The sequence below is a fragment of the Phalacrocorax aristotelis genome, chromosome 6 (genome assembly GCF_949628215.1).
Source record: "Phalacrocorax aristotelis chromosome 6, bGulAri2.1, whole genome shotgun sequence".
NCBI lineage: Eukaryota > Metazoa > Chordata > Aves > Suliformes > Phalacrocoracidae > Phalacrocorax > Phalacrocorax aristotelis.
Window position 1 is genome coordinate 37060207 of NC_134281.1, and position 17445 is coordinate 37077651.

At 38.2% G+C, this 17445-nt stretch overlaps 1 protein-coding gene across 2 annotated transcripts in view; it reads right to left on the reverse strand.

Annotated features, from left to right (window-relative positions):
- The window catches only part of ASPM (assembly factor for spindle microtubules), a 34078-nt gene extending 19157 nt beyond the window's left edge, over positions 1-14921 (reverse strand). For both annotated transcript variants that reach the window (XM_075097216.1, XM_075097214.1), the window contains exons 1-17: positions 14499-14921; positions 12698-12841; positions 10985-12329; positions 8941-9042; positions 8048-8194; positions 6929-7174; positions 6715-6782; positions 6037-6178; positions 5826-5956; positions 4990-5165; positions 4744-4889; positions 4580-4665; positions 3060-3278; positions 1949-2165; positions 1717-1862; positions 1487-1615; positions 538-732 (exon numbers count right to left, since the gene is read on the reverse strand). In XM_075097216.1, the coding sequence (XP_074953317.1) occupies positions 538-732; positions 1487-1615; positions 1717-1862; positions 1949-2165; positions 3060-3278; positions 4580-4665; positions 4744-4889; positions 4990-5165; positions 5826-5956; positions 6037-6178; positions 6715-6782; positions 6929-7174; positions 8048-8194; positions 8941-9042; positions 10985-12329; positions 12698-12841; positions 14499-14831 (3972 nt within the window). In that variant the 5' untranslated portion in view covers positions 14832-14921. The remainder of the gene's footprint in view (positions 1-537; positions 733-1486; positions 1616-1716; positions 1863-1948; positions 2166-3059; positions 3279-4579; positions 4666-4743; positions 4890-4989; positions 5166-5825; positions 5957-6036; positions 6179-6714; positions 6783-6928; positions 7175-8047; positions 8195-8940; positions 9043-10984; positions 12330-12697; positions 12842-14498) is intronic.
- Positions 14922-17445: the final 2524 nt, after the last annotated feature.

A 17445-nucleotide genomic window follows, 5' to 3' on the forward strand; every position in this document is an offset into this window, starting at 1 on the left:
AAGATTTACTTCTAAATTATTTGATAAATCAGCAGTTCTTTAATCTCCATTAAAAAAAAAGTCTTAAGAATGTAATATTTAGATTTGGGTGATACTGGGGAAAGCATCTTGAGGCACTGGATGAAGTGGCCAGCTACCATTTGGTAAATAATGCCTGCTATTCTGAACATGCCCACTGCAGGTGTCATAACACTAGGAGAGTATTTTTTTGTTGTTTGGTTTTGTTTTTTTTTTAAAGCTTCTTCAGTAATGTTCCACAGCTGCAAAGAGACAAGCCCACACAATCTGATCAGTCCTTACATTGACTGATTAAGGTCCAGTGTTTTAATGTTCATGGTACACCAAAATATTCACTAATTGTCAATTTAGCAGCACATTACCATTTCTCTCTGAAGACAGGAAGTTACCAAAACATCTCATTACATTTTCATGAAGATATCAGTTACTGCAAGCAAAATAAACGATCCTGAACAAGCCCTGCTCTTACAGGTTTCAGAGGGTTTCCTTGCTCTGTAATCTCACTTTAGATCATATTACCTGAATGACTATGGCAGATTTACTTCTGGCTTCCTCCAGTTTTGTCTTTTTCAGATTTAAAAAAATCATCCTGGCTAAGCATCTTCTCCAGTGCTTCTGGATGAAAACTGCTGCATTCACTTTCTTCAGAACGCATCGATGAGACAAGAAGTTTAATGCAGATTTTTGAATTATCCGAGCAGCTCTGTCTCTTTCCTGCAAGTGAATTTCCACTGAACAGTTAGGATTAGAATTTTCAGTCAAGTTTCAAATGTATTAGAATAACTAATGTAAAGCAGCCCCAAAACATTAGGCTTGTTGATGAAAAAACCTACACAAATATAACCTCTGCCCACCTTGTACAGCACAGATTCTTCAAATATTTTTCAGTTGAACACTGTTCTAAAATAGAAAAATATGTATATCTCAGACACAGTGGTGGCATTTATCAACCTTAATGGTGCCATAGTTTTAAAACTATCACAAGATCTGGTGCAACTACCAGAAAAGCAAGAAAAAAAAAATTTATCAGAACGCACAAAACTCAAAACACTGGTGAAAGTTTAGCTCCTGAATAAAAATATTAAATCCATGCAGAAGTTTAGTTACTCTTTTCATCTTGTAGACATTAATAGGAATCAAAAATTAACTAGCCCCTTTTCATTTTAAGGAACCGGTGCAACTATGTTACATTTGAAATGTTGGAAAAAGGGCTTAAGAGGCAACATGCTCCAATCAGAACACAAAAGAAAGAACAGTAGCCTTTAAACAAATATAATTATTTCAGAAGACAAGCAAAATTGGTTTTTTAGTAGATTTCACAAAGAAGGGCATATATTTTGATAATAAAAACAGTACTCATTATTTTAAATGCCAGTATTATTCTAATATACTCCAAAAAGTAGATTTAAATTCTTTATTTAGTATTTTTCAAAGTAGAAACTATTAATATTGCACAGGCAAAGAGTACCTGAGAGAGTTTCTGCTCCCTTTTTAGCCTGTAATTCCTCCAAGCAGACTGAATTAACCGAGCAGCTCGAGTTTCTTGCCGAAGATCTAGAAGTCGCGAACACAGAAATGATACATAGGTAATAACAACCTATATAAACAGAGAACACAGTAAGTTAAGGGCTATACAGAAGAGCAGGTCATATCACAGGAGAGCAGAATATGTTTACATCAACTCTAAAGGCATCTTACCTTCTCATCAGGAATTGTATTTGACATGTCTGAGTGATGAACCATTGCTGGTATTCCACCTAGGTCAGAAACTGCAGCATTGATCAGCTGGAAGTTTTTCCTTTCATTTTCCAAGAGTTCCTTGTATAGGACTGAGGCACTTAGAGCTTTGTAAAGAGAAAAAGTTTTTCAAATCAAATTGTGCCTATAAGAAATAGATTTAATGTTAATTTCCGTGCATCAGATAACTCACTTTGGTCAAACGTTCCTTCCATAACATTTAGAGAAGTATCAGACTCTGAAGAGGATGAGGAGGAAGAGTTTAGTCCCACTGTACGTGTTCTTGAGCATTCTACTGTTTGAGTTGTACGTTGGCACACAGCTTCCAAAGGCACGTAACTTGGATGATAGTGATGGATCAAATGACATAATACTCTACCATCTGAGAAACACACTGTGAAATTTTCCACCTGTTAAATAAATGCAGCAAGATACAAGTTCCTTGAATTTCTGTTACCAGTTAACTGGTATAAACTAGATATAGATTTTGTTATTGTGTACCCTTGAAAGTGATCATGGGCTTTTTTTTTTGAGCAAAAAAAAATTATGAAATTAATTCTTCCTTTGAACATTCACTGTGTAGTACCATACTGCTGTGAGAAACCAGAAACAAAGATGTGTGAATCACTATACAGTGACACTCCAATGGGAATATTTAAGAAACCAAAAAGACAGCAATCTTTCTACCAAAGGATTCCCAAGAAACTTCTGTAGATACCTTTACATTAGGTATTCAGTGTAGAAATGAGCTCTGAACTTCCATCAGTCTCAAGTGCTCTATCTTGCCCTTCATCAAAAATAGCAGGTGTGACTGTATTCCGACCAGAGACAAGTCTCTGAACAGGGCTTCCCTTCTTGGAAGGAAGAAACAAAATGTCCCTTCTAAACAAACATCTCTGAGGAGATGAATCCCCCTTATGCCAAACATTAGTTTAATTCTCATGGTTCCTATAAATGGTGACAATTTTATGTACAAATACTTTTAAGATGAATGCCTGTTAAAACAACTCAAACAACTCCATATTCCAGCAGAAATGTTGTCTTTTTAAAAAGGCATTTTTATGCATAAGACTAACTGGAAGGAGAGATCTTTGTTCAAATTTGTTTAAAAGGAGAGCTGCAGTTAAACCCACAGAAAGACAGTTACTTCAAATCAGATTAAACAAGTCCAGAAGGATATTTAAAATCAATTACTGCTGGCTGCTACTGCATATTTGGTAGTTTGAAGAATTCTGCTCTATAAAGAATAAGCATTCTTATGGCAACAAAAGATGTCTTTGCTGAAATGTACAAAAACTATTTACCTTGATATTGTAGAATCCACAAACAGCATTAACCCATGCCATCAGCAGCTTCACATTTTCACTGTAACTTTCAGGTGAGGGGTTATTGCTATCGTATTCTTGTACTCTACAAAGATTTGGAAAAGCCTTGTGAGCACCCAATTGTGTTTTTCGTTTGTGTGCATTCTTTAAAAACTCAATTTCTTCTTTTAACTGTTCCATGTTAAGAAAAACATCCACCTATTAGGAAGAAAAAAAAAAAAAAAAGATTATTTACATCACCAACAGTCGGACATGTCATGTATTATAGCAGCTGGACACAGAAGCTTTAGATACGGCATTTTAAAGAGAAACTACTCTCACTATTTAGCAGTACCTGCCACACTGAATCAGTAGTGGGTAACCTGGACTTGTCAGCACAGACGGTAGCGTCCAATACAAATTGCTTCCGATAAAAGAAGCTAAACCCACTCTTCCACTGTTCTGTGTAAAAACAGTTACTTCATTAGTTAATAGTTGGGGTAAACAAGGAAATTCCCTGGAACAGCCTGTGTAATTTCACCATTGTTGTTTCCTCTGAAAGTATTTCAGAATCTTGCCTGCATTTCTACCGAGTCTATGTACCATTCCTCCTCATTTAAGCTTCAATAAAGCTGCTGCTCACGGAAATTATTTCTTTAATCAAAAGCAATGCAACCATGACACATGCATACAGGAGGAAGATAAATACTCAATACCGTAGCAGTAGTTAAATAACAAAATAGTTACATTTGATTTTTATTATGTTCTTCTGGCTTTCTGATAGTTCTGTGGCTATAGCCTTTGAAATCCTTGCTTTAGTGAAATTCCACCTCAACCTGTATCTTATTTTACCACTCATACTTGATGTTCCTTCCAACTGGATTTATCAGCTGGATACTTATTTTCAAGACTATCCAACTCAATTTAACTCTTAGGACCATATTAAAAAAAACCCAAAACAAACAAAAACAACCGCACAGAAAACTATTTTTGCTTCCTCTACCAATGTTTTCCAGTTGCTTTGAAATGCCATTGCAATAATGCCTAAGAAATCGTCATTCTGTTTTCAAGAATGTTTCTTCAAATTGACCATTTCAGACAAATGGAAGAAAGTAGATCTACAGCTTCAGAGCTTACTCTATAATTGTCTCTCAGTGTAACCTCAGAAAGACCTTTTCAGTAGGAGCTTACTAGCATTTTGAGACGAACATTATTTTACTTTTAATTATCCATTTTGTTAGCTTTTGCGTTTATGTCGTATGCCAATTTTTCCAAAAACTTTTATGTGTATAAGAAAAAGTACAGATAAAATGTTACCTAAACTATATTGTTATGGAACAGTTAGCCAATTTAGGTAAAGTTTGCATAGCACTTTGAACGTACAAAGCAGATCATTTCACAGCCTAAAATTTGATTACTAGATACTTTCACAGACAACAAATATTCCTGGAAGACTGGTGTTTTCATTATCACCCATTTGTAAATCATAACAAACAAACAAAATAAATAATTGAATGTACCTGGAAGGCAAATACAATTTTCCACAGGAGTGCTAATGTTCGTTCTCTGTGTCTATCCACAATATCCCTGGAGTCAATTGAAGCACCTATCAAATAAAACAAGGAATTAAACTGTGCACTAGTACTCCAATGCACTTAGAACAACCCTGATTTCTAGGCCTTACCACTTTCATCTTTCAAGTGAATTCCTCGCTCTTTGAGGACATTAAGAACAATGTCAACATTATGCATCTTCTGTAGACGACTTATTGCAGGAACTCTCAGTTGTTTTGAAAGATTCCAGTTTTTGGTGAGAAGTTCCATTGTTCTCCTAACAAAAGGAATTTCACAGTTTAACACCTTTGCTGAGCTCATATTAAGTATTATACAGAAGAAAATAAATAGTTCAAAATAATTATGTATCAACGCACACAAGACGAATACCACATTGTAAGTCCACAGCGAGATTTGTTACGGCAAAATCAAATTCATCAAGTGGAGTTTGAATATGACTGACGGGTAGTCCTAAGAAACCAAGATGGCGGCAAAGGTCACCTTCACCACTGAGAAAGTCCCGAGAAAATGCAAGCAGAAGGTCTTTGCTAGCCTAAACAAACAAACAGACAGGAACATAATCTTAACACTTCAATATTTGTCAAGCAGAATACAATTTTCATCCCTTGTCGCCCATATTGCATTCCATATTTCCTGCCTAATACTTAATTTTTTATAAAATTTTCATCATACCTGGCTACTACGTCACTGAAAGCACAACCAAATTCAGGAATACTTTTTGCTCAGTCTTTCTGTCTGCCTAGTACAAACCCAAGAAAAAAGTTATTTTATTTGAGCTTAACATATTTGTTAATCAAAGCCTTTGCATGACAGATGCTGCATAGTCTTTCTTATCACAGCAAAATAACAGAAAAAATTAACAGAAAATACCAAACTGACTTGCAGTTTAAGATCAGCTGCAGTATGCTAGGGTAATATTTAAAAATAATGTAGAAGTTCAGCTTTAGAGAGGGAAGTCAGATAACACAAGATAATTAAGTCCTTCCTACCGGATGAACACCTCAAAATTTTCTTTGGAACTCCTTTACATGACCATGAGGTGACATGTTGAGAATGTTCGTGCAAAAGTCTGAACAGTCAAGACTTGTTAAAGAAAAGTAGATAGTCAGATTAAAAAAAAAACCACACCTACATTGACTCTTAGGAAAATATTGGAAGGAGACATCAAATCACAGCTCTCTAGCTCTCTTACCTTGAACTCTGCATCCTTACAAAAGAGGCAAGGGTCATGGTCAATCATTCTGGACCGTTTGGCACAATCCAGAAAGCAAACTAACAACAGCAATTTTTTCAGTGTGAACTTTGACAAAGCTTCTTCGTGACCTAAAACAAAAAAAAGCCATTAAGTGATAGGTTATTTTTAGCACTTAATTTTTGAACTAGTTTTTGGAAGTAATAGTTACCTTCTCGGTAAAGGTGCGGCACCGTGGGATGTCTGTATTCAGCTGCAATGTCAGGGTTCCAAAGCAAGCGATTAAGGATAAATATTGCTAAACCTGTAACATCACTATTACTCTCCAAAGCTATCAGTTCTCCATAAACAGTCTAATATGAAACGAAGGGGAGAAAGCAGAACCATTAAAAATTACCTTAAATATTATGAGGGTTTTTTTTAATAACATACATTACTGAAATTCTAAAGCAGTCACTGGTAATTAGTTACTAAAAATCAGTTTTTCAGATCAGTCACCGACAGATAAAACCAAAGGAAATTTCAGGACATCCAGTCTCATCTCAACATGTATGATCATCTGCACCTGAGCAATCAACCAGGAACTTCCAGAAGACAACCACATTTTCCTCCAGTTCAGTAAAGAGTGAAATTGATATGAAACTGCTTTTGTGTTATTGGTCAGGGAGTTAACTTCCACTTTCCTTGATTAAGTATTTTCCTTTGTAATAAGGTAAGGACTTTTTTAAAGCAAGTCTGTTGTAACAATTTAAGAGATGCAAACACGCTATAACAGAATTGAACGTACCTGAATTAGTAAAGCAGACAATACAAACCCAAAACATCCCCTACTAAAAATATTGCTAGATGTTCTTTAAAACTTTGTATAGACCATACATTTGGCACTTACCTCTAGACCTATACGCAGCCACAAAGGGTTGTAAGATAAAAGCCAGTTAAGGACTTTCTGCCTCTCTCCTGCAAGAGAGCAACTTGTAATATTACATCCAACAAACACTTCCTATTATAGAAAAAATTTCTATTGACCAATTTTAGATTGACTTTGTGTGCAAGTCATCCTTTTTCTACTTACAAGAGAAGATGCAAAATTTTAGTATTCTTACCTACATCTTTCCAGAGGTGTCTGTCTCCCCGAACTAGCAAACGCCTAGTTTCAATCTCAACTTCCAGCTTCTTAATAGCTTTAACCATTGTTTCAGATGTAAACAAACGGCAAGCATCACGTCGTAACTTATTCAGCTTACGATGAGCCGTATAGGCTTTTAAAGATGCTTCATCTTTCGTTGGTGCTTTAGGAACACTGATTTTATGATGGTTCTCTTCTCCCAAGATAAGAGCAGCTGCATTTACTGTTTAAACATACACGAAAAGTATACATTTGCATCCTAAGTAAAGATAGCTTTGCCCACCTCATTTATCTTTTTCCTCTCTAAGTTCATATTTTGTTATTTTCCTTCTGACTAATAATTTTATCCCTCAGGAAGCTTATCAGCATTGCACTAAACATATTGCCAACTACATGTATATTAGCCGAATATTTAATATAAGAATGCTTATTTCATAAGTGAGCAGTACTAGGAATTCAGTTTTAAGATCAATTGTACCATCTTCAATATTTTAGATTGAAGCTAAAGACAGAGGAAAAGGTACATTACCATCATTTTAGAAAAGTGACAGCTATAGTATTTTTCAGCAGGTAGGGATTCCCCACTCAACACCCACCAAGAGTGGTGCAGCTACAGCCTGTAGTGTGCATTTCTTGTTGCAGAGCACACTCCCCATTGGGGTGTGTGGTATGCTGTGCTTGGTGTGAGCAAGTGTGCCATCCACACTAATCACAAAGGGAAAATGTGACTCTGAAAACGGTTAGATGGTTATAAAATTTTGCTGGGATGGACAGCACTGTCTCCAATGTAAGAACTGCTTTTGGTTTAGCATTTTCCATATTTTCTAGCATAACCACCACTGAAATACATTACCAAATATTTGGTTTATGCTTAACACAGTATTAAGTCAAAGGCTGAAAAGAGAAACACAGGTGATACATAAAAATTAAAAACCAAAAATCTACTCTTATCCAAGAGCTTAATGTTACACAAACTAAAGTGACAAGGTGGGACTAATATTAAGATAGTATTACTTACTATTAATTAAACATTATATAACATACTTATTAATATTAAGAACATCAAAAGGCAAAGTAAAAATTCATGTACTCATACCTTGTGAGATGTTTGTTTTTACCCTGAAGTCATCAGGGGTAAGTACAAAATTTAACCACCAGGTAAAACCTCGTTGCTGCTTCTCCTTCCAACGTTCATCATAAAACATGTTTTTAGCAGCAAAAGGCATTGGGTGCCTAGGGATTACTTAAAAAAAAAAAAAAGATTAAGTCTCTGCAGTTCTTGAAGTGTTTGATAACCAACATACATTTCATTGTGGAAAGGATTAACATTTGACATTCCATTTAGCACTATAGCAGAAAAAGGAAAATTGTTAGAATCTTCAGTGACTTGAAGATCAGCCACCATTAAATAAATTTCAGCCACTTACACAATAACTTAATCATGGATTAAGTCATTAAAGCACTAGACCAAGGACAAAATTTCTAGAACCCAGGCCATTTTTAATGGGCAAAACCAAGCTGAGTTGGATTACATCCAGGAAGAACTATTCTATAGATGCATTTTTCTGATCATATCAACTTAGTATTATTAGCTCTGCAAAATCAGTATCTCTTTGGTAGGAAGTTTTCTCCTAGGTATTCTGTTGTTGTGTTAAAACGTTGCCAGATACTGAAGAGGCATTTCACTGATAACCATCAGTCAGTTGGGAATATATCTGTAATGCAGCTTTTACAATTACAAGCAAAACTGGAGGAAAGTAGTATTGACCTTCAGCTGGCCATGCATTGCAACCAATTCTCTTACGAATAGTTAAAATGGAACATGAAAGGTTACAAATATTTTTCTACTAGATATTGATTCATTGTAGGTACAATCTTCTATTTCATCTCAACTCTAACCAGAGGGGTCTTACCAATCACTACCAGTTCAGCAATTGTGACATTCAGTTCACCGCAGACTGGTTTACTACATACCAGAGATCTGCCTACCTGTTTTCAGTGGTTTCACAAACGTCAGGTGAGACTGAGCCAATCCAGGGACAGGTTTACTAATTCTGTTGGTAGTTTTAGATGCTTTCTGGAGTGAAGAACCTACAAGCATTAACACACAAATATCAACAACAAATATGTCAATGAAAGTTAACGTATTAAGGTTCATATCACTGATAAAGCATGGGAATAGAGTAACTCCCAATGAACCCATACATAATACCAATACTCTCCTGTTAATGGCAAAAAGTTAAGCAAACCAGTTTGACTAAAATTAAAAAGGAAAAACAGTTGAGTAAATAAGTGCTATTGTATTTCACAGGTCTTTCACATACTAAGTAAACGTACTGTTTGCAATTCATTATCATATGGCTAGAAACACTAAACTAATTGGTTCATTCATTAGAACACATGAAAGTGTGTATTCTATAAGCATGAGGGGTAAGTAGTATGACTTTTTAGGGCTTGACACCTTTTCCCAGTTAGATTGCATACTACATTGATACCCATTTCAGAGCAGCCTGACTTGTGCTAGTTTAGGCATTAATGTAGAAACCACATAGTGGTAGAAGGACTCGAATAAAACACAAGGAAGAAATACAGATCTAGGCATTCTGAATGCTCAACATGCAAAAATACACACTTTTAGTGCAATCATTTAGTTATGTTGACACCAAATGAAGGGTTAAAAAAGGATGCTCTTGCAGATGGATATAGCTGCTGCCTGACACCCCCTGCCAAAACAGTACTTCAGAAACCAAAAAGACAGAGGCCTTAAGTTACTGGTTGCAGTCTCCTGCTTAGCTGAAGTAGTGTTTTTCACAGAACATTCGTATCTAGAGAAGTAAAGCACTCATTCCAATGTCTCATGCACTTCTAATAAGTTTTAAATACATTCTGATAACTTCTAATAAAGTTGGATCTCAAATAGATTAAAGTAACGACAGGCATTTCACAGTTAACTTTTAGTAGTGAAAAATTATTTTTCTTTGTGAAGCCTAAAGACAACGCCTATGAAATTAAAAGAATAACAGGTTCTATTTCTCAAGAAATTGTCAAGAAGAACACAACTCAAAGCTGTCACCATTTTTGTGTTTTACAACAAGGATTAAGAGACCCTAAAGTCATCCTGGGCTCACAGAAAACTTCCTTGTCCAGCCCATCTTTCGTTATCCTAACAGATGAATAGAAATAACCTGGTAGATAACGCAGCTTTTCCTACAGCACTGTTAGTGTGCTATGTTTTTATGCAGACTATCTTAGAAAGCCTGAAATCAAAATGCCTTACTGAAAGCCCCAAATCAAACCTAGATCACAGAGCCGATCATTTGACCTGAAGAAAGCAGCATATGTTATTTTGATCTGAAAACCATGATGAATTTTTCCTGTTACTTATACTGCAGGGACTGCACAAAGATTCTGCAAATTAAATGCTTCTTTCAGTTGCAGGCCCTTATTCTTTTTCTATTCCAGAGAATATTTAGGAACAGAACATTTAGAAAATCCAAAATACATTGAAATACAAGAAGTTAAATTCTTCTGATAGTCAAGCAACAAAGTACTGTCCAACAATAAAGGCAGAAAGATCTACTCGAGGCTGACAACAAGCTAATTACAGACAGTAAAAAGCAGGCAGCGTGAACGGGAATTGGGAACTACATATTTCAAAACACATGACAACAGCAACAGAGTCAAATATTCACAATGGTAAGTGTATGTATAGACAGAGATCTCGTGCAGAGAGTAAATTTCTAGTAAATTTGAATTTCATAAAAGGACTCTGCTCAAGAACTGCCAAATACTTTTCCTGTTACCATCGTTAACAAGGTTTACAAAAGAATAAAGTAAATTTCAAGCCAATTACATAACAAAAACTGACTTGGTTTTCAAATTTTTAAAATGCAGGTAATATCTAACAAACTGCAAAGGCCTACATTTCAGAGATATGAAATATTCCTGACTGTTATAGTCAGTTCAGTTTGCTACAAATTTCATAATCAAAGGCATCTTTCAGAAAGTGGTAAATGAAGGAAACACTGCTTACCAACTTTTTTTCTCTGCCTTACTCTCTCTTGGTTTGCAGGTTTGAAGGCCGATGGTCTCATAGTAATGCGCGTTTTATTGTCCACACTAGATACAAGAGGTCTTTTCTTTTCTACTTCCACAGGAGCTGTAACTCTATTTTCTGTATACATTTCACTTCCCCTCTTACGGCCCAAAGAAGTGGATCCAGTAGGAGATGCATTTACTTTGTCCTTGTGACACTTATTTTCAGCTGAAATGGGACCTATAACTGGAAGGTGTTTAGATATTTCTGCTTTTGTATGTACAGGCACCACATTAGCACATTCCATTATTGCTTTACTGAGGCTTTTTTTAGATTTTGGCTGGAGGGTTTCCATTCTTTTTTCTTCAGCAGCCTCAGGCTTATTTTTGATGACAGTGGCAGAAAGAACTGGACGCTTTTTTGGTTGGTCTCTCTGAGAAGAATTACGAGCCTGAGGTTCCTCTGTAGAAGGAAAACTGAAGTGATTTTCTTCTGGTTTGTCATAACAAAGTACCTGTGATTCCACATTATGCATCTCAAATACTTCATTTAAGTTGTGTTCTACATGAACACGTGTTTTTGTCTCTATGTCTCCATTTCTTTTCCATTTTGGGGGTAGGAATTTCTTCACAACGTAAGTCTCTGTAGTAGACGATATTAAAGCTGCCTCAAGTTTGGGAGTCTTTGATTGCTTATCTAACAAGCTGTCTTTCACAAATTGATCGGGTGACAGAATGGGAACAGGCTGCTCTATTACATCCATATCCACTTGATAACTGCCATTTACAAAAGAATCCGGACTTAAAATTCTCCTTGTACTTAAAACAGGCACAGATGCCGAATGTTCTGGAGTACAAACTGGTGAGAGGGTATGGTTAAGAATTACTTCACTGTTTGAAATTGGCAGTTGTGCTAACCCAGTAGAACTGCATGCACTTTCAGACTTTAATTCATTGCACTCAACAAATTTATTGACATTACAGCTGTCTATTTCAGGCAGTAACTCTTCATTTACAGCGGCAGCAATATCTGAAAACGTAGTAGATCTTCTCATTGAAAGTGGCGTGCAAACAGTACTATGATGTTCCTCTAGCATTGGTGCAATAGGAGATACAGGCAATTTATTTTCTGAGCCAACAAGAGGGTAATTTTCTGGGGATACACTATTTTGCATTGTGTTCTGATTTTCACACGGCTGAAGTGGGCTTCTAATTCTATCCACCTTCTGGGAGACTTGAAAGGTTTTATTAACATTTTTAACTTTCAAATTATTTTTTTTAACTTTTCTTGAAACGGATGTTTCTGAAGAGTTTTTCTTTTTTATAGTATCCCAAAGACTCTTCTGAAAAAGAACCATAAAAAGTTAGCTTGCTGACTTTCTACATACTTTTATGTGTAAAAGTGAACACTACTATTCAAAGTCTAAAAATATTATAGAAGGAACACCTAGTCTAAAATTTACCATTAGTTGTTTCCAGGCTTGAAAACAGCTTTTTTGGTGATGTTTTCGTTTTATTCTCTAAGCTGTAAAGCACCAGTATCTACTTTTCAACCCAGCTGAAAAATTTTGAAGGCAACAAGCATTCCCACAGGCAGCATCTTTTATCAATTTTTAATTCTCCTTCATTGAATTTTCTAATAATACAAACAATACCTGTGTCAGCTGTACAAAAGTAACAGAATGAAGACAGGTAATAAACACATATTTACCTTTTTCTTCAGAGGTTGCTCAGCCACACCCAGGAGCACAGCTTGATGCTTTACTATGCCATTAATAACAAAAGTTACCAGTTCTCGGACTTTTCCTTCTTCTAGCGGTGTCCACGTCACAGAAACAAAAATTCTTTGTCCTGACTATTGGGGAAAAAGAAATGTTTAATACCTAGCACCTAGGTACGCCTATGTAACATCAAAGAGTAATGAAATCAAATGAGAAACAGCATACAGAAGTAACATATATTCTGACAAGGGGAAACAATAACAATTGTTAAATGCTTAAATGTTAATTTTTCCCTCTGACAAGTAAATTTAGCAAACTTTGTAAAAAAGTCTTACTACAAGGATATACACGTCTTAATGAAACTATAATGGAAAGCAAGCAAGAACACATAAATATAACACATAGTAGAAAGGACAAGAATTGAATAAAGGTAAGTAGAAGAAATTACATAATTTTTTGCACATATTAACCAAGTAAGTCTTCTAAAGTAATTTTGACACAGTTATATTGGGACTAACAATCAGAGGTTAATTTTTAGGACCTTAGCTGAATCTAAATACAAGCGTCAAATTCTTTAGTCAAATGACCTGCAAAGATGAGATTTGACACACAAGTTCATTGGATAAAGATTAAGACACTGCAAGTAAACAAGGAAGTTGTGGCACTGTGTATGACCTGTGTAAAGATTCTCCACGCACAGTGGTCTCTACACCAAATCCTTTTGGTGCCCCGCTGATATCAATACTAACAGACCAAACTACGGTTATACCTCAGGCAAAAATGAAAAAGGAAAGTGACTAATCTTTTGAGCATTTAAGAGTTCCAACTCCTCAGGCAGATGCATTTAATGAAAACATACCAATTAATTCAATATGTGCTTATGCACATATACTATGCTGGTCAACAACAGTTAGTATTCATTAATTACTATAGGAAGTGGCTATTCAAATACTTCACAGTGAGAGTCCAGCTTATTTTTATAAGTACATTGTTGCAAGAGATCTCCAGAGAGTTTCTTCCTCTCTCACAAAGATTCTTGAGATTCTAGATGACCGTAGATACATGTTTGTCTAAACTGTCCTTTTAAAAATGGGCATTGAGTGGATTAACCATAGTTTATATTTCCTTGGGAATCATAATGATTTATTCCTAGATTAAGCCTGCTTTGCTTTCTATTGTATTCTTAATTAACACACAGAACAGTGAATTAGTATCCTCTTCACAGCAAGATCCCTCGGCCTTTTTCCTACACTACGCAGATGTCCTCCAACTTTTGAGAGGTCACTTCTTAACCACCTCTTATTCTTCTGTCTCGGTCTTTAAAACCCCATTCCCAGAGAACAATTTTTTTTTTTTTTTTCACTTTACTGCAACCCCACCCACCCTCCCATTAGGCCAGGATTTACTGCCTTCGTAGCCTGTGGCAGCCCCCAGGCGCCAGAGGTCTAACCCCGACATCTAAAGGTCCAGGTCTTCCCCGGTAACGCGAACGGCGAGGCAGGAACACAGCACCCACAAACACCACCCACAGCCGGGTGCAGCTTGTGGGGTACCGGCTACCTAAAAGCGCAGTACTGCGCGGCCAGGCGAGGCGCGACTCTCCCGGAGAGGGATTACGCTACGAACCGGTAACGCTCCTCAGGCCGGCGGAGGGGAGCTGCCGCCCCCGCTTCGCCTCCAGCCCTCGGGGCCGCCCCACAGCCCCCCTGCCCGCAGGGCTCAGCCCGAGGTCCCCCCGCCTGTCACACGCTCGTACACACCCACCCGCTCCCGCTCCCCGCCGCCCGCTACCTGCACAGAAAAGCGTCGATGCTCGATGCTGAAGCCCCTGGCAGAAGCCGGGAAACGGTCCACGACCACATCGGCATGCTCCGCGTTGGGGTTGTCGATGCCCAGGAGGCGGGCGCGGGAGGCGCCGACGCGCAGGCTGCCGAAGCTGAGGAAGGGCGGCCGGGAGAAGTAGCTGAGAACCAGCACGGCAGGGGCTTCGTCCACCGCCTCCTCCTCGCCCCGCGGCGCGGCCCAGCGCCGCCGCCTAGGACTGGCGGCGGAGCTCAGCTCTGGGAGGCAACCCGCGGCCATGCCCGGGGCAGACCCCCGGAGCGGGCCCGGCTCCGGCTGCATCTCCCCGCGCAGCCGCCACTCTCTCACGGAACCAACCGCCGCGCCTCCGCCCGCCCGTTCAAACCCGGCACCCCCGCCAATCGCCGCGCAGCCTCACCCGCCCCCTCGCTTCTCCGCCAATCAGCACCGGGCGTTTTATTTAAACGGCCCGACCGCGCCGGGGCAGGAAAGAGGCCTCGTCCTATAGCTGCAGTGGCGGGAGGGCCCGGGTCCCCAGCCCCCGGGTCCCCAGCCCCCGGGTCCCCAGCCCCCGGGTCCCCAGCCCCCGGGTCCCCAGCCCCCGGGTCCCCAGCCCCCGGGTCCCCAGCCCCCGGGTCCCCAGCCCCCGGGTCCCCAGCCCCCGGCGCTGCTGCCCACCCTGCGTGAGACTTCCTAGTGCCCGGCGTGGAGCTGATGATGGGAGATGGCCTTAGCCTTACCAGTGGATAGCTTGAGTGACGCTTCAAAATTAAAACAAGTAAACAAGCCCCCAACACACAAACAAACAAACAAAAAACGATTTAGCAAACCTTCACGCTAAAAAAAAGCACATTAAAAAAAAAAAAATCAAGTGAAGCCAAGTATTTTTCTAAATAAATTTAATTTACAAAATATTTAAAAAGTAGAATGAGATGCACACAAATTTGATGAAGTTTGCCTCATCTGTTTATCTTTCATGAGCTTTAAAACAAAGACATATAGAATAGTGTGTTTCCATGCTGTTTAAAAAAAAAAAAAAACAAAAAACGGGCTGGGGGTGGGGGGCAGAAGTCAAAACTTAGCGCAAGCACCCCTGCAAGAAATCCTGTGAAGCAAGCAATGTTAACACAAAAGAACTTTACTTTTCCATAACAAACAAAATGACACATAGGACTGAGTACTTCTACATTTACAGTACACTTCCTATCTTTTCTTACAGCAAAGTATTTCCCCTAAAAAGACTTTAAAGACTTCCATCTAAAATATCAACCTATACAGATCACATTTAAAACACATTATCTCATATACCAGTGACAAAATAGTGAGTTTATTTCACCTTATTCTTTCATATAAAAGGACCAACATTTAAACAAGATCAAAATGGTTATGGGGGATTAAAAAAATTTTGCCATTGTCACCTGTAATCCATCAAATCCTTTTAAACCAAAACATTTCTTATGAACCATGAAAAAGATCCTTATGGGCTTAAGCGAAGTGACTGCCCTGCGTTATGTTCTGCCAGTGTCATTCTTCAATGCATACCACGAAACAAACAAATCACTGTGAGATGACAGTGTAAATGAAAGCTCACATGTGACAGCAGTCACAAAGACCAACAGATAAATGCACTCTATTTCCCTTAAACTTCAGTCATATGGAGAACATGCAATCTGGATCAGTTTTGCATGTATGCTCTATATAGAAAAAAATCACGTATTTTTTATTGTTTTCAGGGAAAAAATCCTATTCACCTGCAAAGCCTTCTTAGAGTTCATTCATAATTCTACATTCATGAACTCCTCCACAGAAATTATTTTAAATTTAGAAAATTGAGGGTCATTTATCCCTTAGCACTCCGTAACACATTTCACATTCAATCAAGCACGTTACAAGGCAATTCCTTTGAAGCATTCTTCAGTGTTCTGGATGCTCTTTCACATTTGTTTCTAGGGAAATAAGCTTAGCTCTTTGTTGATACCAAATAAGTCTTTTGTCATTGTGTTCTGGCATGATCCATCTTTAAAAATAACTACCCAAATTACAATCCAGACTAAAGTAGCACTATACTTTTAAGGAAAATGCAGCCTTACAGAAGATACATCATCACCACAATTACCGATGTTCGGCATAAAAAGAACCCATTGAGAGCCATACCTCTATAGGAAAAGTGTCAGTGCTCAAAGAGGAAATTCCAATATAAATAAATAAACTGAACATAACACCCACTTAAAGAATTAAAGGCAGTAACCCAGTCAACAACCAGAAATCTGTTCAGCAAAAAAAATACAGAATTCAGTGTTTAAACAGAACAAGTGCAGTGAGTTCTCAGAACCACGCAGCAGTTTAGAGTACCAACACGGACTCCACTCTTCTCCCCAAAGGTCAGCATGTGGAAAAGACCAACTTTTTGCAATGGGCCACTGATCGTTCTTTAGAGATACTTTTGAGAGACCTGCTTCTTCCTTCTTTGGCAACAAACAGTCGACTGAGTCAATGACTGCCAGATAAACATAGCCTTTATTGTAAGAGCACCCTCCAGATCAACAGGATGTGAACTCTTGGATGAGTACATATACACGTTAAAATGGAGGTACCAGACACCTATGGAGTTTTGACCCATGCAGCTGTGAGGTGCGGATCTCTGCCCTTCAGCTCCGGTCCTCTTAAGAGGAACTGTCCTCCACCAAGCAGAGATCAGCTGCTTCCACCTAGTAAATGAAGTACCAGTCCATGAAAATTTACTTTGCTCTATATGAATTTTAAATAGATGTAAAGCCATAAGAATTATAGCTCATGATATTAAAAAAATAAAAACTATGTATCTAGCACATAAGCTTTCCTATTTTCTTTCACTGTCAACTGGCAATGATCCAGCCTGACCAGCAGGTAAAAACACTAACTAGTAGGGTTATCTGCAAACAAAAGAAGGCCAAAG